This window comes from Sminthopsis crassicaudata, chromosome 2, assembly GCF_048593235.1.
Source record: "Sminthopsis crassicaudata isolate SCR6 chromosome 2, ASM4859323v1, whole genome shotgun sequence".
NCBI classification, from domain to species: Eukaryota; Metazoa; Chordata; class Mammalia; order Dasyuromorphia; family Dasyuridae; genus Sminthopsis; species Sminthopsis crassicaudata.
In genome coordinates this window covers 34,792,280-34,817,662 of record NC_133618.1, presented here as the reverse complement: position 1 = coordinate 34,817,662, position 25,383 = coordinate 34,792,280, and the positions used below count along the sequence as shown (strand labels likewise).

At 40.8% G+C, this 25,383-nt stretch overlaps 1 protein-coding gene across 1 annotated transcript in view; it reads left to right on the top strand.

Moving 5' to 3' along the window:
* Nucleotides 1–25,383, top strand: part of EIF2AK3 (eukaryotic translation initiation factor 2 alpha kinase 3) — a 66,971-nt gene that overhangs the window by 15,847 nt on the left and 25,741 nt on the right. Inside the window, exons 2-4 of the mRNA XM_074285707.1 lie at nucleotides 2,761–2,890; nucleotides 19,048–19,242; nucleotides 21,207–21,337. Of these exons, the coding sequence (XP_074141808.1) occupies nucleotides 2,761–2,890; nucleotides 19,048–19,242; nucleotides 21,207–21,337 (456 nt within the window). The remainder of the gene's footprint in view (nucleotides 1–2,760; nucleotides 2,891–19,047; nucleotides 19,243–21,206; nucleotides 21,338–25,383) is intronic.

Sequence of the window (25,383 nt, the reverse complement as noted above, 5' to 3'; positions counted from 1 at the left end):
TTTAACATGTATTGAACTATCTGCCATCTAGACAAGGGGGTGAGGGGAAGGAGGGGAAGATTTGGAACAGAAGGTTTTGCAAGAGTCACTGTTGAAAAATTACCCATGCATATGTGTTGTAAATAAAAAGCCTTAATAAAATAATATTTTTTAAAAAGGAGTTCAGTGGCACTGATTAATATTAAAATTACTGCTATCCAAATAGCCAGTTAATTAAACTTTGTAGTATTGTACCTTTAACTGATTCATCTCTGTTTTTCAAGCATACCTCTGGAGATATATGAAGGAGAATGCTGAGTGTTTTGTTTGGATGGAGCAGTTGGCTAATAGTGCCTATTAAACCCCCCCCTCCCAAAAAAAATCAGGCTAGTATTTGAGTTCTAGCTGCCCAATATTACTTATAAAGGTTGGGCTGTTGGCCAGGGCATATGGAACAATGCTTATGTCTAAGATGGTCTGCCAGTACTAAGATTTAATTGGGGGGGCGGGGGGAGTAAAATACCTATCTGGTTGTTCTAGTTAATCTAGAATTAAGACAAAAATACACGAAAATATAGGGACAGATTGAGATTTCATTAGTGTAAAAGTCCAGATTTCATCGACTAGAGACTTCCACATAAGAAGTCTCTTTCTATCAAGGCAGGGCTTTTTTAGCGATTGATAGTTAGTTTTAGAGAGTTGCCTGCCCCCTAGAGCACAAAATGCTTAAGTTGCCCAGGAATACATAGTACTATATTGAATATGTTTCAAAAAACTTGCAGTTTCTTAGTTTGACTTTTTATTTACCCGTTCTGATTAGGTTTATAAAACACACTTTTATCTTCTTCATTTTATTAGTTGGAAAAATAAATCTGGTAACTTTGTAGAAATAAAAGGTTGTGGTTGACAACTTGACTTAATTTAAGTTTTTAAGGGGTTTTAAATAATAATGAGATGCTTTTTCTTGTCTTTTTCAAGAATTAATTTTTTAAATGTAATAAACATTGGGTTTGTTTGCTGTTGTTGGATATTTTATTTATTTATTTATTTTTGGCGCTTGATTAGACCTACATTCATTAGTTTGAGGTAAAAGAATCCAGAGTATTTATGAAACAGGTCTTAATTTCTAAAGAAAAAGTAATTCCTCCAACTTTGTGATGGAAAATGCTTGGAATATGAAGATTAGGAAAATAAAACAACTGTTAGCCCAGTAAAAATTTTGCTCTGTGGATTTTTCTTCTTTTCATAAGGATAAGAAAGAAGCGGGGAACTTGGCAAGTCAAATTAAATGTTTCCTCAGTAAACCATAAGCAGAAAGTAAAAGGGTTAAATGAAAGTTTCTAGCCAAAGATAGACTAGGATTTTTGATTATAGTGATCCTGCTTTAGGAAGCTAGCTTCTTTACTTAAATTCCTACAAATCTTAGTTAAATTAGGTAATAAAAGATTAAAAAAAAAAAAAACAGATTTCTTTAAAAAGATACTCAGTTATACCTAGGCATATGGTATAAAATGACTTAATATTAAATAAATAAAGTTATTTAACTAATTGGAAAATCATGCTATAATTTTTTATTCAACCACATCCAGAGCATATTTTTATTGGAACTTGATAACAATTACTGATAATTACCTCAGATACTTAACATTTCTTAGCTGAATGGCCCTGAACAAGTCACTTAACACCAATTGCCTCAGAAAAGAAAGAAAGAAAGAAAAGAAAGAGAGAGAAAGAAAGAAAGAAAGAAAGAAAGAAAGAAAGAAAGAAAGAAAGAAAGAAAGAAAGAAAGAAAGAAAGAAAGAAAGAAAGAAAGAAAGAAAGAAAGAAAGAAAGAAAGAAAGAAAGAAAGAAAGAAAGAAAGAAAGAAAGAAAGAAAGAAAGAAAGAAAGAAAATTAACCTCTTCTTGCGTGGAGAATTAGCTTCTCACAGACAAGGGACAACTTTGAAACTTACATGTTGAACTTATATACTTAAATAGAAAACAACATAATAGAGATAGAAAATTTTAAATACAAAACTCTTTTCTATTTTATATATATATATGTGTGTGTGTGTGTATATATATATATATATATATACATATATATATATGTATATATATATATATATATGTGTGTGTATATATATATATATATATATATATATATATATATATATGAAAATGCCTGTTTTATTTGATCTTCATGTTCAAAATAAATAAATCTTTTAAAAGGAAATTATCTTTTGAACTACAGTCTATGAAATCTTTGAAAAGTGTGGATTTGTTGAATTTGTTATTGAAAATATTGTATTTTAGAAAAGGATATAAGTGGAATATTTGCCCAATTATTTTTTATGTTGGTGGTTGAATATTCAGTTTTTGTAACAAATGAATACATGGCAAACTTGTAACTTGCAAACTAATCAGAAAAAGGTGAAAGAAAAAAAAAAAGATTTACTTCTTCTTTTCCTAAATGCCTGTCTTAATTCTAAGCCACAAGTCCCTAACCTAATTTTAGGCCATAAACACCCATCTTGATTCTTGCTCATAATGATTCTAGGCCATGAATGCTTGTCTTGATCCTGGGTCTGTGTTGATCCTAGGCCCACCTAGATCATAGGCCTTTAGCACTTGTCTTGGTAATTCTGTTTTATATTAAAAATGACCATGTTGCTACCCTCTTCTTCCTTCAAAGATTCTTGTTTCCTATCTCTAAATGGGCTTGCTAGGATTGAATGTATTAAATGTTTTCTTGATAATTCTTTAAATTTTGACTAGTGGCTTATTTTTTAACTTATAGATCACTGGTGATTATCAGTACACTGGATGGACGAATCGCTGCCTTGGATCCTGACAATCATGGTAGAAAACAATGGGATTTAGATGTAGGATCTGGCTCCCTGGTGTCATCCAGCCTCAGCAAACCAGAGGTAAGACTTTTTTTTTTTTTTTTTTTTTTTCTATAGCATTTTGGTCTAGTGTTTTTCTTTGTTTTTTTTGTTTTTTTTTTCAGTGCATATGCAGCTTATTAGGGTTATCTCAGGGCTTCTAAGAATCACATCTGCATTAGAACAACAAAACTCTTGAGTTTTATTGGTTGGAAATCCATGTTTTAAAGCCTTATCGATATTTCTCTATTATTTCACAGGCCTCTCGTTACTCCTTACAATGCCATTTCAGAAGAATCTATTTTTCTTCAGAAGGACTGAGTTTTAATCCATATTCTTTTTCTTGAACAAATCTTTAACTGTTTCTGGGAATACCTTTCTTTGTTTAAATCAGTCAGTTACTCTCCTGACCCATGTTATTGTCCATATAAAATGTCTACACTTAAGTAAGGAGTGAAGAGGAGCAAGTAATAGCTCTTATCCTTAGGATTCCTTCTGTTGGCTCCTGTGCCTCTGCTCCCAAAGAGAGGGCTTTGATCTTCCTGAAACAATTTCTATGCCCAGAGTTAGGGTTAATTTCATTTTTCTCATACTTGATTTCACTCCCAAATTTTTGAAGTTTCTTGACTGGTAAAAAGTTAAGAGTAAAGACAATGTGGAGATAACAAAACTCTGGAAATAAGTTGTATACTTGTGATTTGGAGACTTGGGGTAGGGAGGGAAGGAAGAGTAGGAGAGGAGGCTTTGGCTAGATCTGTGAATCTACCAGGATAGGGAACTCTCTGTATGTGGAAACTTCCTCAGCAATCCAGATTGGCAGCGGTGGTAGAGCTGGAGGGCTGTGTGTAACAGCAAGAGGTTGTGACTTGCCCGAGGTCCACAGCTAGTACCTGTCTCCTTTAGTCTTTGAACCCGTGTCTCACTGACACTGATCCTGCCCATGGATGATTCCCATTCAGTAGAAAGCCACCATCTTTACACAACCCAGTGGAACATGATTTGGGACACGGCTTCACTTTTTTCTCCAGAAAACAAGCCAGACGGTTTCCCCTGGGGAGAATGTCGTACAGAACCTACTCCCTGTAATTTCTTGCTTGTATTCTAATTTATAGTTGTAGGGTGGGTGGGAAGCTGTGCAAGATTTCCTGGGGACCAAGACTCACATTGGGTATGCTTTTTCAGTGTTAACTATGTTAATTTCCAGTTGTCACACATTTTGATTGTAAAGTGCATTAAGATTTTCAGATGCTTTATGCAAATTAATTACAACTAAATCTGATTTTATTTGGGCTTCCTGGGGTTGTGTTTGGTTTTCCTTTAAGCAAGACTTAAGCGATGATCAGCAAACATAGGACTTTGCCCCTGCTAGAAGACTGTAAGCTGCTGTTCACCTGAGGTAATGTTACAGAGTGATGCAAAGCATGTTTGTGTTTGCAAACCAAGAATGTGCCTAGAAAAGGAAGATGAGTTGTTTGTTTGCATGAACTCAGAGTGGACCCCACCTGCCCCCTATCACCAATGTACTTGTGCATATTTGTATTTGTATAGGAAAAACTGCATGTTCAGTAACTGACTTTCAAATGCACCTAGATTAACTAGTTCTACTAAAATAAAACTGCATCTTCCCCATCTTCCTTTGTCTCACCATCTCTGGTTTATGTAATTTGTTTTAGATCTACCATTCTATTCTCACAATAGATTGTATAGAACGTTGGGAGTTTTTGCTTTTAGGAAAGGTCCCCACATACCAACTTATTATATAGCAAGAGATTCCCTTACTTTAATGGACTATATCAAACTCTTGTTCATGGAGAATGAGTCCTGAGGGAATCTTTTGGATAATATGGATTTTCATATTCTGTCCGGCAAGAAGTAAAAATGAAAAAAATTTGAAAGTAATAAGTTGCCGGTAATAATATGGTAGATTCCCTGTCTTTATCTACCTCTGCTCCCAAAAGGAATTCAGGTCCCTGCCCATGACCTTGAGGTGGCAGGTCTTCCTTGTCCATTTCTTCATAGTTGTAGAAGATTGTCAGAAGCAAACTATGTACAGGTTTTTTAAGAGAGACTCAGGAAAGGAACTCAATGGGAATACTGAGATGTACAGTGGGGGTTAGAAGAGATTTTTGGTCAGATACTGGCTGGACAAAATGGCGACAGAGATTTTTCCCAATCTAGGATCTGTGCTTGTTGAGTTCAACAATTTTTTAATTTTAGAGCTATGTGTAAATGTGTAATGTATAAAAGTTTGATACTATTTATAGTAATAATAATAATAGTAGCTCACATTTGTGTTATATTTTAAGGTTTGTTAAGCACTTTACAATGAATTTGAATTATATTTAATGAAAGCTTCCTTTCTTTGCATAGAGGTCCAATCAGTGATCTGGGTTTACTTCGTTCCTGGTCCATATTTTTATGCTGTATTTATTCTTCTGCAACTTTCACTTTGTCCTGGTCTCCATGGGGTTTACTTATGACACCACTGACCATTCCAGGATACAGCAGTTCTCATTTTTATTCCCCATTTGCTCCCCATGGTCCAGTCTAGGAGTCATTCCTGGACCAATCACCTCAAAAAAGTGATCTTATTGTTTCTAACTTGCTGAAGAGATTTCTCTTTTTACTGACTGTTCTTCCCTGTGTTCCCTTTTAATTTCTGAGACCCCTGGAAATCTTTACCTCATTTTCCAGTGGAGGGGCCAGAGAGAAAAGTCTTGACATTTAATGTTCTTAGTTAACATCTACAAAGATGATCATAAATACACACTTTGCATGCATAGAATGGAGGTGTGTGGAGAGCGTAGCTTTTCACCATTTTGCGTGAATGAAAAGGCCATTGTCGCCTACTGCCATTTCTGGTCTGACCAGAACTTTGAAAGCTCAGAAAGAATTTTGCCTTCCTGCATTGGATTGCAAGGAGTCACATCCCAAATAATCTCATCAACCTCAGCAAAATCATCATTGAACATTAGAAATTGGGAGGCCCCAAGTTTATATCTTGGCTCAGAGGCTTACCAAATTATGACAGTGGGTTGGTTGGTCACTTTTAGTCTCTTAAAAGGTAGTAATAATTGTCTGATCAAGTTCAGGGAGTTGTTTGAGGAAAATATTTTGTAAAACCTTAAAATATTTCTCTAAGTCTGAGTTATGAGCCCTGCCAATCCATTGACATCGCTACTGATATCTAGCACTTATGGACTTCTAGTGACAGCGAGTCATTTGTGACTTACTCAGGCTATCTCCCTGTTATTCAGGCATTCAGGGACCTGGATTTCCAGCCTTGTTGCTTAATAATGTCCCTCCATGTGCACTTTGCCTCAATGAGACTCAACTACTTGACTATTTTACTTCTCACTGCATTCTGACTGCCAAATTTGTTCTCATCTGCTCTCTGTACTTGAAATATCCTTTAGCTCCTTTCTGCTTTTTCTTCAATTTCTCATTAAAGTCCTACCCATTCTTTAAGGCCCAATTCAAATAACATATACTCCATGAAGTTTACTGTGGTCATCTACAGTTGGAAATAATTGTTCTTTTTCTTAGATCTCTCATATCACCCTGTTTCTATCTTTCTTGTGCCTTTTTTCCTACGCCGCATTATGATTAATTTATTGTTATTTCCTATTTATGTGTCTTGCACTTTGTAAACACTCATAAGTACCTGCTGAATGGAAATACATTTACATGTTATGTGCTTTCTAATGACTTTCTGACGGCCTCCCCAGGGCTCTCTTATAGTAGCTTCATGAGGACTCTGGGATGAAGGCTGAAGAATATCAAGAGATGGTGCAGCTAGGTGGCGCAGTGGATAGAGCACCAGCCCTGAATTCAGGAGGACCCGAGTTCAAATCTGGTCACAGACACTTAACACTTCCTAGCTGGGCAAGTCACTTACCCCCAGCCTCAGAGGGGAAAAAAAAAAAAAGAATATTAAGAGAGGGAGCAGGTGTGGTGGGATCACTGTGTGCTTTCTTATAGAGTGAGAAGGCTTAGAGAGAAGAAATAAAGCAGTGATGATGGTTTCCTCTCAAAGATTAGGAAAGTTTTTTGACAGTCAGTGGATCAAATACCTGAATAGGTGCTGCAAAGAGGTGCCTTCTGCCTACATGCTTCAGAGGCAGCAGTATGCTTACTTGACGTGTTCATCCCCAGCTGATCCAGCTGCAAAGTTGGCACAAAAGTGTGTTCTTACTTTGATGTGACCCGTGCTTGATAATGTTGATGAAAAACAATTAGAGAATAAGAGACTGACACTTCTGTTGTATGTGAATGTTCTATTATAGGCCGTATGTTCTGTTACACATGGAATCTTCTGGTACAGAACATATGTTCTATTGCCTGATGTTTGGAGTTGAAATGTATGCTGTGGGAAGATAATTATTTGTAAAAACAGTTCTGATTGGCCTGGCTTTTCCTCCTGTCCCAGATTTATTTTTTTAGTCTTCATTTGTTTATTTGTGTCTGGCTCTTCATGATCCCATTTGGAGTTTTCTTGGCAAAGATACTGGAGGGGTTTGTCATTTCTTTCTGCAGCTCTAGGAAACTGAGACAAATAAGATCAAAGAGCTAGTAAGTGTCTGAGGCTGGATTGGAACTCAGAGAGATGAGTTTTCTCTGACTCCAGCCCTGTAATCTCTCCACTAGACACACTAAGGTAGCTTAATTCAGATGAAATATAATGGGTGAATCAATATGCTTCTTCCCTTTTGGTGGCAATAATTGTAGTGATTGGTATTTATGTAACATTTAAACTTTGCTGAATGCCTCTCAACCCTTTGAAGTAGTAGCTGCTGTCATCATTTTACAGATTAGGAAACTGAGGCTCAGAGATTAAAGGACTTTCTCAGAATCATACCCCTTGTGATACCAGAAAGGACCTTAGGTTCTTGTGGCTCTAAGGCTGTCCTCCACTGAGGCTGTGCTGCTTTTTGGTGAAGAGATCGTTTGGTCTTGCATGGTGTGGTTCAGAGGCAGTGGGTTATGTCAGCCACTGACTGGGGTGTAAAGAAGAACAGCCTCCCATTGGGCAGACTTGTTGAAGTGGATCCATATCAGTTTCCCCCTAATAGAAAACTCGCCATTTATTTATCCTTTTCTTAGAATGCAGAGGATTTTTCTAAGTGTTTAAAACAGGAACAGCGCCAAGCCCCTTAGATTTTGAGGCCATAGGTAGCATTTGTTGGGGGTTTTGATTTTAATTCAGGGAAGGTTCATCCCAGTGAGACACGAGTTTGTTTCCGATTGGGGAGGGCAGAAACAGGGGATTCAGATGTTCTTTCTCCTCCTAAGTCTCCAAGTCAAATGGGAAATGACAGGGTTGTTGGTTTTCAAAGAGCCTTTTAAAAGATTTTCTGTACACACTTAGTGTCATTAATTAATGAATTGATTGATGTTGATGTAATCTGAAAGTTCATCTGTGTAAGGAACTCCCAGGGAGGCCCTTCTTCTGCTAATGCAGGTTAGAGCTTTGTAATGAGTCTGAGAGGATTTACCGGGAGCCTGAGAGGGGAAACCACCTGCCCGGGGTCACTTGGCTAGTCTGAGTCAGAGAGGGAGTATGAGCTCAGGCCCTCCCGACCTGAAGGCCGGCTCACTATCCACAAGGCCAAGCTGGCCAGCTAATAATAATGTGCTTAAATTGTCAGAGCTCATGAATACTCTAGAAGGGATTTATCATAAGATGCCTGTATTTTTTTTTCTATAACCATAGGTTTTTAGGAAATTTTAAGTTATTTTGCCCCCTACTTTAATTACTACATAGCTAAATTTACTCTTTCCCTATAGACAGTAGATAAGTAATTTATAAATCAATAGCTCTTATCATGTTGGAAAAATTAACTCAGTTATTGGCTGATGACATGGTCATGTTTTGCACTCAAACATAGTAAATTTGTTTAAACCTTGGGAAAATGTGTGGCTGTGCAATTAGGAGAGCCTGTGATGCAGCTGGAGTGTTGAGATGGGACTTATCTATATAAGATAAAGCTGGACTGAGTGGTTTCTGAAAGATTTTGGAGAAATCCCATGAAGTGACATAGTGTGTCCAGGAAAAAAACACTCCAAATTGGACAGAATTGAAGCAGTCTAAAGCACAGAGGATATCTGGACCCGGGGTCAGGAAGGCCTGATTTCAGATCTGGCCCCAGACACTTCCTGACTGTGTGATCCTAGGCAAGTCATTCCTCTGTATGTCCTGTCAGTGTCCTCAACTGTAAAAGGGCACAATTATAACATATGCTTTGGAGGTTTTTGTAAGGATCAAATGAGATAATATGGGCAAAGTGCTAAGCACAAAGTTCCTGGCATTTAGGAGGAGCTATAGAAATGTTAGCTGTTTGTTATTATTTCTGTACTTGTAAATTGAAATTGAATAAGTCTCAAAAAGACACTTGTGATGTTCTACAAATACAGGATGTTTTTAATTGCTGTATTAATTTGGTACATTAAACAGTTAACTTTAAAAGTAAACTGAATTACTTTTGGTAGTATGTTTATCTGAATCAGAAGAAATTAAGTTAATTTGTACTTGGCTATCACTACTACCATTGTAACTTCTCTGTCTTGAAAAATGACTATCAATCATTTCGTGGGGCTACATTAAGATGGTTATGTAAGTAATTCTCTTTCTACTAATTATTGAAGTGAAACATTACTTTGATTTAACTCTGTCTTTATTAGCCTTCTGGAAAAAGTTTTGGCTTATAGCAGAATAGGATGCTGAGAACCGAACTAATTTAGTTTAAGTGTGTGCACTGCCAAATAAGAAACTGATGTGACTGGCCTTTGAGGAGAGGATTTTGATGTACGACTTGTCAGTCACTGTATCTGCCTGCTTATTAACCACAGAGAAGGAAAAGATAATTGTTTAAAATGTATAATGTTCTCATTCGTGTCGATGCAGGCGTATGGGCTAATTAATGAATCACCCTTGCTCCTGCTCTTTTAATAGAGAAAACCTTCTGGTTTGGAAGTTGAGCACAGGCTAAGGGCAGAAGAGTTAGTGATAGTGGGATGGAAGGATCAGCTGAGGGGTTTGAGGATAGAGAAGACATGGACATGTTTGTAGGCAGGAGGGAAGGAGATGGTATAACTGAGGCAGCAATCTGCTGGGGGAGATGGATGGCATGGGACCCCCGAGCAGGTCGAGGGGTCACCTCTTCCTGTGAGACAAGGGGTGAAGGAGGCAAGGAGCCAGAGGCTCAACTAGCAGAATGGGCTGAGGGGAAGGAAAGCCATGGGGGGGTTGAGAGCCATGAGAAGGCTGGGAAGAGCTCGTTGCAGAGTGGAAGCTGAGGAAGCTGGAGAGAGCAGCAGGGGGCCCCGGCTGAGGTGGGATAACCCACATATGCAGTGGATTCAATCAGAACTGGCAGGAGCTTTTTCTTCACCTTCATTCAGCAGTTCGAGTGTGAGGGAGAACACAAGGAGAGCAGCGATCCAAAACCAAGGCTCCCTGGGGTTAGAGGTGATAGAATGAGAGAAAAGAACAGCATAGAACTGGTTCAGCCGGGGTCAAGATGGGGGGAAAGGAGGGAGAGGTGAGTGCAGGGGACACGGCCTGGGAGAGACCTGGGGGATACAAGGATTTGGAGATCGCTGGGCGGCTGAAGAGTAGGACTGTGGGGGGAGTAGGAAATGGAGTGCTCTGGTCAGAGAATTCTTGGACATGAAATGAAGTCATTTGTGGGAAAATCAAGATCAGGGATCTGGCCAGCTTGTGTGGTTGAGGTGGAGTGGGGATCTTAGGTTCTTAATTCAGAGTAGGTTGGGGAGCTGAGTGGTTGGAATTGGAGGGCAAATCACTGTGTGGATAGGAGTCCCCTCATATAAGGGCAGAGAAAATTTGTGGGCCAGATGCCAACCTCCTTAAGGAAGGAAGGAGTTCTGTACATAAGAGCATCTAGGAGTTTGATTGGGTGGCAGAGATGAATTACTTGAACCCCAAAGGAAAAGAGGGGCTGGGTGAGGGAGGCAGGAGCCTTCCAACTCTGCCATCACCCAGTAAGCCAAGGGGAAGGAGGGAAGATGGGGCTGGCCCTGGAGAGCCTGCCATACCTCAGCATTCTGTTTTCATGCCAGATAAATCTGCAGTCACTCTGGGGTTGAAGAGTCTTTGGGACAGTCAAGGATGCTGCCTGTCTGAGCACTGATTTTGCAGATTGTTGTTGTCAGAATACTTATCAGAGCTCAAAGGCAAGAAGGTATTCTTCCTACTGGAAGCGAGGAAAAAACAGGCAGATGGGGGGAAATTCCATGTTCTCATTTGGGTGAAGTTTGTATTTTGTTTAGTGATGGTCACCTGTCTTCTGATAGCTGACCAGTACCTGCTTTCTTTGTGTCTTCCTTTGGTGTCCTTGGTTCCATCTGAACTTGGGTGGACTGACTCCAGCGCTAGCTCCCCTTTGCTGAAGCCAGAATGGAGATGCTGAATTTCCCTAGTAACACATTTCTGCCTTTGATTTACTCAGAAATAGAGGGCGAAATACTTCACTTAGCTACCCAGTGACAGTTCAGAGAGAGTTTTTTGATTGGATGTTTGCATCTGTGTTTCTGACCAATGTGGCAAATTTTAATTTTTATAAGAAGAGAAAAAAGTGAGAATGCATTCTTCTTTTTTTGGACAAAACAGCAGACATTAACATTTAAAAATATGACTAATGGGGAAAGCAAATCACTCAACAATTAGGGGGACGTATTGCTGAGCACTGAATTGGAACAAATAGCTACTTACCATCTGACAGCTCAGTGGAATGTATAAAATGCATCTCTGTAACCTACATTTTCTCTACCAAGAGATTTCAGCTGACTCTCTGGGTGACTCATTCCTTGGCTTAGGAGGTGAGGTAATGCTTTTGTGAGGGGGTGATGTCATCTCCCTACCTGAAGTGCATGCTGATGCTGCTTCCTGTAGCTTTCCAGGAAAAGCACCATCTGGGTTCACAGCTGGAGGGAAAGAAAACTCATTCTTTACATTATATCAGTGGTGGCAAATGTTAACAGACCTGTATGTACACTTCATCCTAAGCACCCCATAAAAGAATAGCAGGTCAACAGAGGGACTTTAAAAATCCAGAAGTAAATAAATTGCTTAGCTTATATAGGATGAATCAGAAATGCAGTCTCTTTTCTTAGACATAGATAGTCTAAGTTATCTATACTGATAAATAGCTACCACTTCTCTAAAAGGGCATTTTTGAGGAAGTCTTAACATTTTTAAAATTTATCCATGAGATCAATATTTTCAGAATCTTTAGTATTTTACTTTTCCTTCTGGCTCAGATCTGTTTAGGTCTATTTATGACAGTCCTTTAGAATGGAGGATAAGTGAAACTACTTTTTCATTTTAGAAAAACATAATCAGATCAAAGGAAAACAGCATCTTGGTTTGACTTTGGGCGACACTTACCTTATCATTCTATCTGGTAATCTTGTGTCACTGAATCTGCTCTTATCTAATATGGTCTTCTTATTCAAGAACCAAAGGAATCTATAATTTTACTTATTTAGGAAGAACTTGGAAATTTTAGGACTAAGCAAAAAAAATGGGTTTTTTCAGTTTCTCTACCTTTTTATCTCTTCCTTTTTTGATTGATAATACTCATTTGTTTCCTCTCTATATAAAGAATTATATATCATTACAAGAGTTATTTAAATGCCTACCATATTCAGTATTTTAATGCGAGATACATAGGCATGTATATAAAAAAAAGAGATTAGATATAAGTTAGGAGACATTAAAGTATTTGCTTAATGACTTTGGGCAAGCCACATTATTCCTCTTAGAAAGACTAAGCTATAAAAATAGGGATTCCTTTCCTATCTACCTCACAGGGCTGTTGAGAAGATCTGTGAAATAATGATTGTAAAATTTTTATAAACTCTAAAGTATTCTAAATATACAAATTATTGTTTGCTGATAGTACAGGTATTATAACCTGAGAGCTATATAGGAGATTCTAATTGATAAAAACACGCATTACAGTTGGGCTGTACATCCAATAGATTGGGGGCTGAGCTCATTAAATGTTCAGACATGAAGTTGGATATTTTCCAAAATATCTCTAGGAGAGGAAGCATGTAAAAGTTCTTTGTATGTTATACCTGTGTTTTTGTTTTTTTTTTTTTTAAGAAGAAAATAGACATAGGAAGAGAATATGAAATATAAAGTGGTAGTAGAAGTTTTAGTAAGAGTCAGAAAGAGTAGGGTAGTTAATGGCCTTTGAATATTACTAAAAAAAACAAAGAGGAGAAAATTGAGGTAGTCAAAGATCCTAAAGTCATCAGAACAGACAGAAGTACTGGACTTCATGATGTTTTTTGGATTCAGCTGCTTATAGTTTTTTTTTGGGGTGTGTGTGTGTGTGTGTGTGTGTGTGTGTGTGTGTGTGTCTGTGTGTGTGTCTGTGTCTGTGTGTCTGTGTGTAAATAACATATTAATAATAACAACAATAAGAAGATAGAGAACTTTGCTCACAACCACCTTAGGAAATAGGTGCTCTCATTATCCCTATATTGGAAGAGAGAGAGAGATTGGACTTGCCAAGGTTGCACCGCTTAAGTGTCTGAGGCAAGATTCTAATTTAGATCTTCCTCCTATGAGTACCTGCCTCCCGTTCTTACTTACAGGCAGACATCTAGTATTAAATGAGTCGTACTGATCCTAAGTGCCCTAGGACAACAGAACAGGAGAGATCTTCATGAAAAAGGTGGCATTTCAGTCAAGCCTTAAGGATGGGTAGGATTTTGACCTGTAAAGTGGTTGGATTGGGAGGGAGATAATCGAGGCGGAAAAAAGGTATGAAAGTATAAGTACAAGACATGTTTAGTAAATTAAGAATAGTTCAATTTGGCTGAAGAATAGGTAACTGTAGAAAAAAAGTGGGAGATAAATCACAAAATACACTTGGAGGCTTCTTGTGGCAGGCTTTGAGTGTCAATGTGAGGAATATGAATTTAATAGACTAGGTGTGGGGCAACTGTAGAAAGGTCAATGGCTGAGGCTGTTGGTAGTGTATAGAATGGGCTGGGAAAAGGAGGATTTGCAGCTGAGAGACCACTTAGGAAGCCTTGACTGTATTCACGGTGAGACTTCTTCCATTAGTTGACACTGTGCCCTATTTGGGCCTCTCTTTTCCTATCACAAAGAGGATGCTGGACAAGAATCTTTGAGCTCTGACAGTCAGGCTTCTCTCGTGTTGAAGACTGGACTCTGGTGATGACTGGGCATGGACAGAGATGGGGGCTGAATTGTGAGATTCATGGAAAATGAATTGGTGAAGTATCCATTCTGTGCAAAGCAATGTGCTGGACGCTTTGGAGATACAAAGATGGATGGGGATATTCCTGTTCTCATGGAGAGCAGCGCTAACACTGAGGTTTTGCCCTGGCTCGATTAAAAACATGTTGGTTGTTGAGCTTTGTTCTCAGAGGACCAGCATGACATTTCTATGTTAGAGTTGAGTAATGGCGTGTCCAACTGTGGCTTATCAGAGGAACACGAGCTCGGAACACTCGGCCACAGGTCGGACACAGAGTCCCTAAGAACATTTGGGGCAGATTCTCCAACTTTGCGCATCTCACGTATCTTCTAGGCTAATTCAGTTCTGCCTTGCTCCTAGAGGACAGCCCTTTCTCTGATGAGGGCACGCCGTGCTGGGTGGTCTTGGGCCAGGGTCTCCCGTGCCATGAAATGAGTTTTAAAGTTTTCAAGAGGGACCTTGAGTTTGCCCTTGCATTATTGCTCTTTCTGACCACCTTGTGAGTGCTTGCCCAGTGTACGTTCTCCATAAAACAGTCTTTTTTTTGGCAAGTCTACATTTGGCATTCGGACAATGTGGCCAGCCCAAGTTGTGCTCTCTGTGGCAGAGCTGGAACGCCGGGCGGTGAGTTGGCAAAAGGACCTCAATGTCTGGTACCTCATTCTGCCAGGGACCCTCCTGAGGCAGTTCAGATGGAAGCCATTCAGTTTGCTGGCAGATCACTGGACACTGTCTAGGTTTCATAGGCATCCAGCAAGGAGGTCAGTGCAGGAGCTCTGGAAACCTTCAGTTTGGGAGTCAGTCTGATTCCTCTCCTCTCCCACACTTTGCCTGGAGTCTCCCCAACACTGAGCTAGCTCTAGCAAGGTATGTTTCAACCTCATTATCAATGGGGACATGCCTGGAAAGTATAAAGGTAATAAGAGAACTTATCCACAGCACTCACAGCCTCTCTGTTTGCTGTAATGTTAGCGTCCTTAACAGACCACTGAAATATGCCAAAAAGGCCTCAGCACTGCTGAACCAAACTCACTAATGCTCGTGCCCTTTATTCCTAGGACAGGCTTCCATGGAGTCGGCTTGTTGGCTCCACTCAGTGACAGCCGGCTGGGATCTGATTTCCCGGCCTGGTTCTGCCCCCATCACCCAGATTTACAACCTAGACGTCGTCCTCGATCCCCCCGCCACTCTCCTCTTGTGCTCAGGCAGTTGTCGTCAGTCAGCATTCACTGAGTGTGTGCCGGGCTTGGCTCGGCCCCGGACCAGCGCTGGTCATATTCTCCCTCCACGTCTCCTGCAGCTGGCCCCTGTTCCGCTCACCCTAAATTCACGCGGGTGCCACTGCCACTTTGGACTGGGCTGCCTCATCACTCCAGTCTTCCCAGCAAGGGGTCTGAAGTTCACCCCATTCCTAAACCTCGTTCTTTCACGTTTGTGCTGACTTCTCTGTGACGTGTTAACTCTCCACCCCCTTGGAGCTAGGGCTTGGGCTGTCTTACCTTTGTGTATGCACTCTGGAGCCTGACGTTAGGGGTCACTCTGGCTCCCTCCATGCCCTTTCCCAGAGAGCCTTCCCACATGACAGATGGGGGAAACAAGTTAGCATGGTTGTCACACGTGCCATGTTACCCCTGTCCCACCTGCTCTGAGGGTTACCTCGGATTTTTGGTGGGCAATTGTTTCTCCCTCTTGTCTTCACTGGGTATCTTGGGTGACTTCTCTGCGTCCATTCACACCAGCCGGTCTCCTTGGTCCCCCAGGTCCATCACACCCACCATGTCAGAGAGCATGGCAACGTCCATGGACTGGGACCACGGGCTCTGAGGGAGGACTTGCTGATTGATTGGGGGCTGCCGAGAGAGGCAGGACAGTAAGCTGTGGTGGCTGGTGTCCCACGAGGGAGGCAGGAGGCAGAAGCAAGGATGGAGTCGTCAGTAGTAGGTAGTAAGTGTCAGGCTGATTAGTCCAGAGCTCTGATTTTGGAGACGGGACCTGGCTTCGAATCCTGTCTCTAGCACTGCTCGGGCCTGCTTCCTCCTCCTGAAAATAAGCGAGTTGGACTAGATGTCATCGGGATCCTTTCTGGTTCAGATTGTGGAATTCTTTGTTTCTGGTGATGACTCAGAGTTAGGAAGGAAAGCTGTGCTCCATCTTGGAAAGATTTCCGCTGGAGAAAACAAAAACAAAAAATAAAAGGAAGAGGCATGAGAGAGGAGAACTTTCTACAGGAAGAGCTTATCCTCAGTAGTACGTGGTTTCCAAGGGAGATGTGGTAGTGAAAAGTTGGGGCTTGCTAGCAGGAGCCTTGAGTTTGACTTCTGGCCAACCTAGGGAATGGAGATCGCCGTCTCTGCCCAGCCCACCTCAGCGTGAGTGTGAGTCTTGAAAGGGATCTATGAAGTGAGTGCCCATTGTCCTTGTCTCATAGATGAGTAAACTGAGGCTCGGCTGACATTTCTCCTGTAGCTGAGAAGTGGCTGAGTCAGGAGCCTAACTTAGAGGTAAGTACTATAAATCCTTCTGCTACACCATGAGGACCTTGGATCAGAAAATCCAGTTATTAGATCCCTCAGTGGTACCACAGAACTCATAATGGACTTTTCTTACATAATCCCAAGGAGATGTCAAAATGGTCTTCCTTCTCAGATAAACCTCTGCAGACTGAAGCTTTGTTTTACAACAACCCAACCAAAAACCTCAACCCTGCTTCCTTTTCTAGGAGACCCGAGTTTTGCCCTTTGCTGCCAGGCTTTTGGGGAGGCCCCATGGCTTCTTGGAACGAATACTGGTGTTGCAGTTGGCAGAGCTCTGGTGCTTACTGTGAGACCGTGAGCACATCTTTTCATCTCCGAGCTTCCTTTTTTTCATCTGTGGTATGGAAATAATCATGCTTGCGCCCCTGTCTCACAAATGGAGACTTCTTCCTCCCTCCTTTTCCTCTTTCCCCTCCCTTCTCTTCTTTTTCCTCCCCACCCTCTGGAAATCTGTTAAACCGTTTTGTCGTGGTGTGGATCCTGATTACCTTATCACCAAATCCTGCCTCTCCCTTTCCTTTTCCACTTTCTTCACCAGTTTCTCTTCCTCCTCCTGCCCATTAACATGGCACACCGAACTTCTCTCCTTGGCCCTCTCTTCTCTCTCCATACTTTTCTTTTCCTTGCTGGCTTTCTCTACTCCTGCAAGATAACTAAAAAGTCTGTGTGTCTAGCTCGATTAGGCTCCCTGAGTTCAGAAATATATCAGCACACAGCTCTCTCGAGGCTGTGTTTGTTGTTCACTCCCTGCTTTGTTACCTATCACCTTAGTAGACTGGAGCAGCAATTTCTATTCTGTCAAGATCTTTTGGGATGCTGACTTTGTCATTTAACTTTTTAGCTCCCTTCTTTGTAATCTGAGAGGCTCTGAGTCCCTTGAAGGCCTTGGGGTGGGGAGAGACTTGCCCATAGTGGCAAAGGCAGTGTGTGTCCAAGCTGGACCTTGACCCCAGCTTCAAGGCCATCTGTCCACTCTGCTTTGCTGCATCCCAAGAAACTCTTAGTAAATGTTTTTTTAATCTTGTCTGCCTTGCCTCACAGTTGGTCAGAAGTCTAGCAGATGTCTGATATTCTCTCTCCAAGATTCAGTCTCAGGGCCCTATTTCCATGTTGGCTTCTTCTATCTGTGTAAAGTAATTATGGACATTTATTTAGTACTTAAGGGTTACAAATCATCACATTTGATCCTCACAGTAATGCTGGGAGATAGATGAAATAATCATTTTTTTCATAGATGAAGAAATTGAGTGTTTTTTGTGGCTTGCCTCGGAGTTGTAAATCCAGCACCCGGGCCTTTGTACCAAATTGCTTCTGCCTCTGGGAAGACGATTGCACGTTGATTGGCCCTTCTGCTGACTGACATAAACTATCCTGTTAACTATTTTAGGAAATTCTGCCTCTGTCACTTTCATACCTTGTTCTATTTTGATCATGTGAAACCTAATAAGCAAAATGCTTCAAAAATAAACAACTCTAGAGTACCTTTGTACTTGGGAACTCTGGGTTCTCAGTACTCCTCTTCTATTAATAATGTTTTTTTGAGGATGTGATGCTTTCTGTTTCTAAAGTGGGGAACAGAACATTTTTCTTTTGAATTTATTGCCTTCCTTTTGTAATTATGAAAAAAGAAATCTGAATCTTAGACTCTATCAGTGCTTCTAACTGTGGTACCTAAGTATGGGGACATAAAGAGCCATGGGCTATTTATGCTTAGAATATGTTTCAACTGAACCAGTTGAGGAAGAGAATACCTAATTTTCCTTCAAGTATGATAAAACTAAACTAAATTTTATTATGAACTTGAAAATAGTGTCTTAAGGAACAATAAATAAAATTTGGGATAGACTAACATTTGTGACTAAATGTTATTTTCTGTTGGATCTTATTTAGAAGAAATTGCATAAGCAATGCAGTCTGATCTATAATCCTTCCTTGTTTGGTAACTACTTACATATGCTAACTTTGTATAATGTTTGTTAAAAGAAGAAAAATGACTCGTTATTAATTTTAATAAAGATATCTGAGTTTTGGGGGGAGTTTTTTTGGAGGAAAATGGTTAGCACTTACCATATTGGTCTGGAAAAAAAAAGCTGTATATCTTCCCCAAAATTGGATTTTTATAAAGTGTAAGTGACTTTTTAATTTATACATTATATACTTTTTTTTTCTTTCAAAAGATCTCATTCTAGGGTCATAACCTATATTCAAGAGTAGCCTATTCTTGAAGTGATCTCATAATTGCTCAACATAATGGTAGTTTTAAAATGAAACACATTAGATAGCTCTATTTAATTTTCCTAATATTCATTCCCATAGTTTGATATTTTGTTAAAATGACCCAACCCTCCACTAATAACTTTGTTTTAAACTTCCTGACTTTTAAAAAGTAATGTTACTGTTTTAGGTGTTTGGCAATAAGATGATCATTCCTTCCCTGGATGGTGACCTCTTCCAATGGGACCGAGAACGGGAAAGCATGGAAGCAGTTCCTTTCACAGTGGAGTCTCTGCTGGAGTCGTCATATAAATTTGGAGACGATGTTGTTCTGGTTGGAGGAAAGTCTCTCACCACATATGGGCTCAGTGCACACAGTGGAAAGGTGAGTGAGTACATGTGATGAAGGCACAAAAGGATACAGTACTGAAGACAGAGGATGTTTGAGGTTGAGTATTCTATATTCTTTTGTATACAGAATGAGCAGAGTGTGCTTTGAGGTATGCTTTTATTGTATGAGTTCTCATTTATTCTAACAAGAAATTTGTAAGGTTAAGAAAACTTTTTAAAAATTAAACCCATTATCCTACAGACAAGAACAGTGACCTAGGGACCATACCTAGAAGTATAAATTAGAATATCTCTGGCAGCAAGAGCTGATTGGTGAATGGATGCCCAGCAATTGGAGAATGGTTGGGTAAATTATGGTATATAAAGGTTATGGAATATTATTGTTCTGTAAGAAATGACCAGCAGGAGGAATACAGAGAGGCTTGGAGAGACTTACATCCACTGATGCTGAGTGAAATGAGCAGAACTAGGAGATCATTATACACTTCAACAATGATACTGTATGAGGATGTATTCTGATGGAAGTGGATATCTTCAACATAGAGAAGAGCTAATCCAATTACAATGGATCAATGATGGACAGAATCAGCTACACCCAGAGAAGGAACACTGGGAAATGAGTGTAAACTGTTAGCATTTTTTGTTTTTCTCCCCAGGTTATTTTTACCTTCTGAATACAATTCTTCCTTTGCAAAAACAACAACAACAGAATTCAGTTCTGCACATATATATTGTACCTAGGATATACTATAAGATATTTAATATGTATGGGAATGCCTGCCATCTAGGGGAGGGGGTGGAGGGAAGGAGGGGAACAATTCGGAACAGAAGGGAGTACAAGGGATAATGTTGTAAAAATTACCTATGCATATGTACTGTCAAAAAATGTTATAATTATAAAATTAATGAAAAAAAAAAAAGAGCTGATTGGAAAGATTTAGATTCTCTAAAACTGCCCTTCTCTTCTTAATCCTTTAACTGTGTGGTTTGTAAGCCACAAGACGAGGATGACCCTCACTAGAAGGGGCAAGTCCACACGCAGAGAATCCATAGCTGAGGATGTTGTCGCCTGCTTTCATTTCCAACTTTGTGAGAGGGTGGAAGTGTCTCCTTGCTGTGCCTTCCCTGTCTCACACAGGGGCACCTGGAGTGGGGAGGGATTGGGACCTCCTGCCCTCCTGAGCTGTGCTCTGGGCCTGATCCCAGCAAGGTCACTTCACTTCCCTTGAGTCTTATTGTCCTCACTTGTGTAATGGAGGATAGGGGAAGATGAGGCAATTTCTAGGGACCTTTCCAAGTCTAGGAATCCTCATCTTTGTGATTCCAGGTGCCTACTACATGAGCCAGTACTGTAATAGGGGCGCTTTTGTTTAGTTGTTATTGTTGGGTTTATCTTTTCTTTTTCTTTTTTGGACAGTTTTTATTTAATGCTGCTGAAGTGCTTTCTTTGCAAAAATGTGGAGACATTTTTAGGCTGTTGCACTAGGTGTCTGAGGACACCACCAACATGGGTATTATAACAGCATTCGTGAGATTTATTTTTTACTGATGTGGTAACATCTCCTAACTCCTAAAAACCTGTTTCTGTGAAAGCAGGATAAGAATACTTACTCTCCTTCCCTCACAGAATTACAGTGAGTGCCAAGTGAAATACTCTGACTGAAAACATGTAGTAAAACTATTATTGAGAAGGCAGCGCACTAGGAAATAGAATGCTGGATTAACATTCAAGAAGACCTGGCTTCAAATCCCAGCTCAGACACTAACTTGATGTGATTCTGGGAAAACCACTCGATCTCAGTTTCCTCTAAAATGAGGATCATCATAATATCTCCCATTGAATCAGTAAAATAGTTTGCATACCTTCAAATACTGTCTATTTGATTCTTATTCTCATTATTTTGATTCAAAGAATTTTATTACTTTTTCTTTTCTCTTCTTATTTGTCCCCCCGTGGATATTAGTACCTTATTGTTTTCATGGCTTACTGCTTTTCAGGTGAAGTATATTTGTTCAGCCATGGGCTGTCGCCGTTGGGATGATGAGGAGTTGGAACAAGAAGACATTCTTCTTCTGCATCGAACGCAGAAAACAGTCAGGGCTGTGGGACCACGGAGCGGCCATGAGAAGTGTGTATTAGTAGGGGGTGTTTTGTTACTATTCAGAATTGTAAGACCAGAAGTCAAACATTACTTTTTAGTTTTTGGTTTGCTGAGAGCTAATAGCTAGAGGCTCAAGGACTATCTCTAGTACACCGCTAGAGGGCTCATCTCAGGTGGGTGGCTATGGCTTCTGGGGGAACAACCTGCCTCTCTGGGCTCTTCTCCTCCATGTCTTCCCAGCTTATCGCCCTCATGTGCGTGGAGTCGTTTTCAAGGCCTCTGACCTTGTAAAGATATGGAGGGAATGTGGAAGCTATGCGTGGGGTAGGACTTGCTCTTGCCACACAACCAGCCCACCCTGTGGATCATACATTGCTTTGATACCACTTCCTTATGGTCTGTGAATATATATCTTTGTAATATGTTGCTGCCTGCTTAAACGTACTACGAACCTCTCTGTTACACTTGGAAGGAGGCTCAGCTGCTGGTGCTCAAGCAGTTCCCCAATTTGCATTCATTCGGCATTATTCTTCTAGCAGAGATGACCCCATGTTCCAGTTTTCCACAGGCAGTCCAGACCACTCTTTTTCTGTTCAATTCCAGGCTAAATTCATTATCTCTTGCCGCCTGTTCAAGATGTAAAAGCCAATGGTTGGACTCTTACAGGTTGATGACCTTTTGTATATCAGCGAGAATAATAGGCACTTTTCCTGCCCTTGGTTTTCTTGGGTTTGAATAATTAGACCAAACTCTGGAGGATTATAGATCTCCTTCAGGAGGCTCCGCAGTGGCCAGGGCTTGGGTAGCAGTTAGCACCATGTCACATACAAAGAACATGGGGAGGACCTTGACACTGTTGTGGAATTCCTCTTCACTTGAACCCTAATAGATGTACATCCTCTGTCACAACCCCAGCCACTGCGTTTGGCTCGTTTTATGCTCTATTTGATCTCTCTATTCAAAGGTTATCAAAATTCTCTCTTGTTGCACTTTCGAGGACTCTTGTATAACTTTGACGTAGCAGACACGTTCTTGAAGGAGAGCAATATTTTGTTCTGCCAACTGAAATGCCTTTTATAGTTAACAGATAAGCACGGTGGAATTTTGTGCATGCTACATTGTAAATCTCTAACAAAGGCTGGATGCTCGAGTTCCATTATTATTATTATTAAGTTCTAGTTATTAGGAAGTTCTCTCTTTTATCAGGCCTAAATCCTTTTCTTCCTCCTAGTCCCAACTTCTGGTGGTAAACAGAACAAATCTGATCTTTGGGCTGTGGGAAGAGATCTGCCCTGGACCCCTCAGGTTTTTTCTTCTCTGGGCATATGCCCCCTTTCTAAGTCCTTATTTGGCATAAATGAGAGAGAACTTTCACCATCCTGTTTGCCAAATCACATCATTCTTTTTCTTTTTCTTTCTTTTTCCTGAGGCAGTTGGGGTTAAGTGACTTGCCCAGTTTCACCCAACCAGGAAGTACTAAGTGTCTGAGGCCAGATTTGAATTCAGGCCCTCCTGACTTCCGGGCTGGTGCTCTATCCACTGCGCCCCCAAATTACATCATTCTTGAGAGTCTCATAATGAAAGAAGCCTAAGAGAGGGATGAGTGGTGGATCTTCCTTGGAAGGGAGGCAGGAGAGCCTGCAGCTGACTCAGTTGTGTGACAGATCCTTTGGGGGGCCCTTGGTCAGCCTGTTGGTTGGTGGAAGCGTTTTTCTGTGGCCCAGGGTGAGGACACAGGGAGGCCATGTCCAAGCTGAGTCCGCAGGTGCTTCGGTACCTGGTGGCATCGGGGCAGACAGGGCTAGAGAGGGAAGAATCAGGGAAAGATGGCACCAGAGTAACGTTTCATGAGTACAGGGACTTTCTTTCCAATTGAGAGAGATAACTGACAGTTATTCTGAGTTGCTTTGGACACAGATGTGTTAATTGACTGGTCCGTGGCCATATTGGGAGTAAGTGTAAGAAGAGGTAGAATTTTAGCCCTGGCCTGAATGACACCCTGCCCAGAATTCTGCCTCTTATGCCACACCTACGGAGCAATTAAAAAAAATCTTGAACATAAATCATTTAAATAGGCCGAAAAATAAGAGGGACGAAATCACAGACATCAATACAGGCTAGTTCTGTTTCCTAAGTAATTTAACTGAGATTTCACAGGCACACAACCTGGACAGTTTGCCAGCACCCTGCCGGGAAAATGAATCACTTCCATTTGAATTGTCTCAGGAGGATCCTGATGATCACCTGGCAGGATAAAGTACCAGACACCGAGATCTTTTCTCGAACTAAACTGCCCAGCATTCCAGCTCTGCTGCAGAGAGCTCAACTCTGTTGGGCCAGCCACACTGTTCGAGTGCCAAATGTACACTTGCCAAAAAAATTATGTTATGGATAACACACACAGGGCAAGCTCTCACAAGGTGGTCAGAAAGAGCAATGCAAGGGCACTGTCAAGGTCTCTCTTAAGAACTTTAGAATCAATTGGATGATATGGGAGACCCTGGCCCAGGACCACCCAGCATGGTGGGCCCTTATTGAAGAAGGGCTGTGATCTAGGAACAAAGCAGAACTGAAGTAGCCCAAGGAAATGCACAATGTGCAAAATTAGAAAATCTGCCCCAAATGTTCATAGGGACTATTTGTGTCTCCAAGTATTCTGAGCTCCTATTGGTCTAATCAGTCAGTCAGACCCACAGACATAATGATGTCACGTTGGTCCTCTTTGAGAACGAAGGACATTAATCACTGCTGCAAGAAATCTGAAAGAGCCTAGAACCATCCTGGATAGCAAATACTGTGGGGATGCCACAGACGTTTATTAACAGCTTTGAGTATCTAAGAAGGGAATCAACAGGCTTTTAAAAAACTATAACTGCCTTTACAGTCAAAAATCTCTTCTGAAAGATTTGAGAATACAGATCCCATTGGTTGGGCTCTTGATTATTTAAAAAAATTATACTTGGTAGATCAAAATGTGCTTTAAAGATTCTTCTCTAATGAGTGTCTCCTTTACATTTATTAAAATGATAGAATATTCCTTTGGCTACGTGTGCCAAGAGCCAGAGCGTGAGTGAGTTTGTGAGATGTTAGGATGTCCCACGTAGAGGATTTGTGGGAGCACAGGGGATGAGAATGCTCAGAGGTTGTGATCTGTGTGCACACTGATGACGTCCCACAGCTAGCCAAGGGTTTTCAAATGAGAGCACTCATGTAGGTCATACCTTGTCTAGACTAGTTATCAGAGCGTTCCATAAAGAGTGTGGTCTTTTTACCTCATTGAGCAAAGACAGCTTGGTTAATTATATTTTCTGCTCAATTTGTTCTACCTATTGGATTGTTCTCATTTCTTTTCACCTGGCAACTGCACCGTTGGGTCTTGAAGGATAATTTTACGCCTCTTGTCTCAGTGTTATTACTGCTGCTGACATAGTTCTTTGCAAAACACAAGTCACTTATATCACAAATATGTTAGTGGGAATAAGGTAGTGTTTTCTTTGATCTAGCGGACTTCCAAGTGATCGGCTTCCCCCCCCCATGCCTGTTGGCACCTTCTTCACCACCGATTATCTTAGAGAGTTCCCTGGGACACTGAGAGCTTAGGGATTTGCCCAGAGTCATACAGACAGGGCGCATCAGAGCTAGGGCTCGAAGTGGAGTTTGCTCGGCTCCTGGTTAATGCCTGTGCTTTCTGTCAGACTGCAATGAGACACAAGAATGAGATGCCCTCAGTCTGAGCCCAGTTTTTACCTGCCCAGCGCTAGCATCAAGCGCCTTTATATTGAAACTTGCCTGCAGATGACTCTGTGGGGTCACTGTTTTGCTTATTTAAAAATAAGCCAGGCCTTTCTAAGAATGGTGGTAAATGTTTCTTCTTTTTCCTTTGGGCCAGACTGGGGCTGCTAGGGATTTTGGGTGATGGGCATCAGCCTTCCTTCTTCAGATGCACTTCAGTCCATCTCTGCATGGCGTGTGCTGAGTCAGCTGGTAACTTACCTTACACTTTGTCACGTCATTCAGCCAAGGCTTCCCCAGCGGGAAGTTGTTATGTCTTAAGAGCCGTTCTCTAAAGGTAG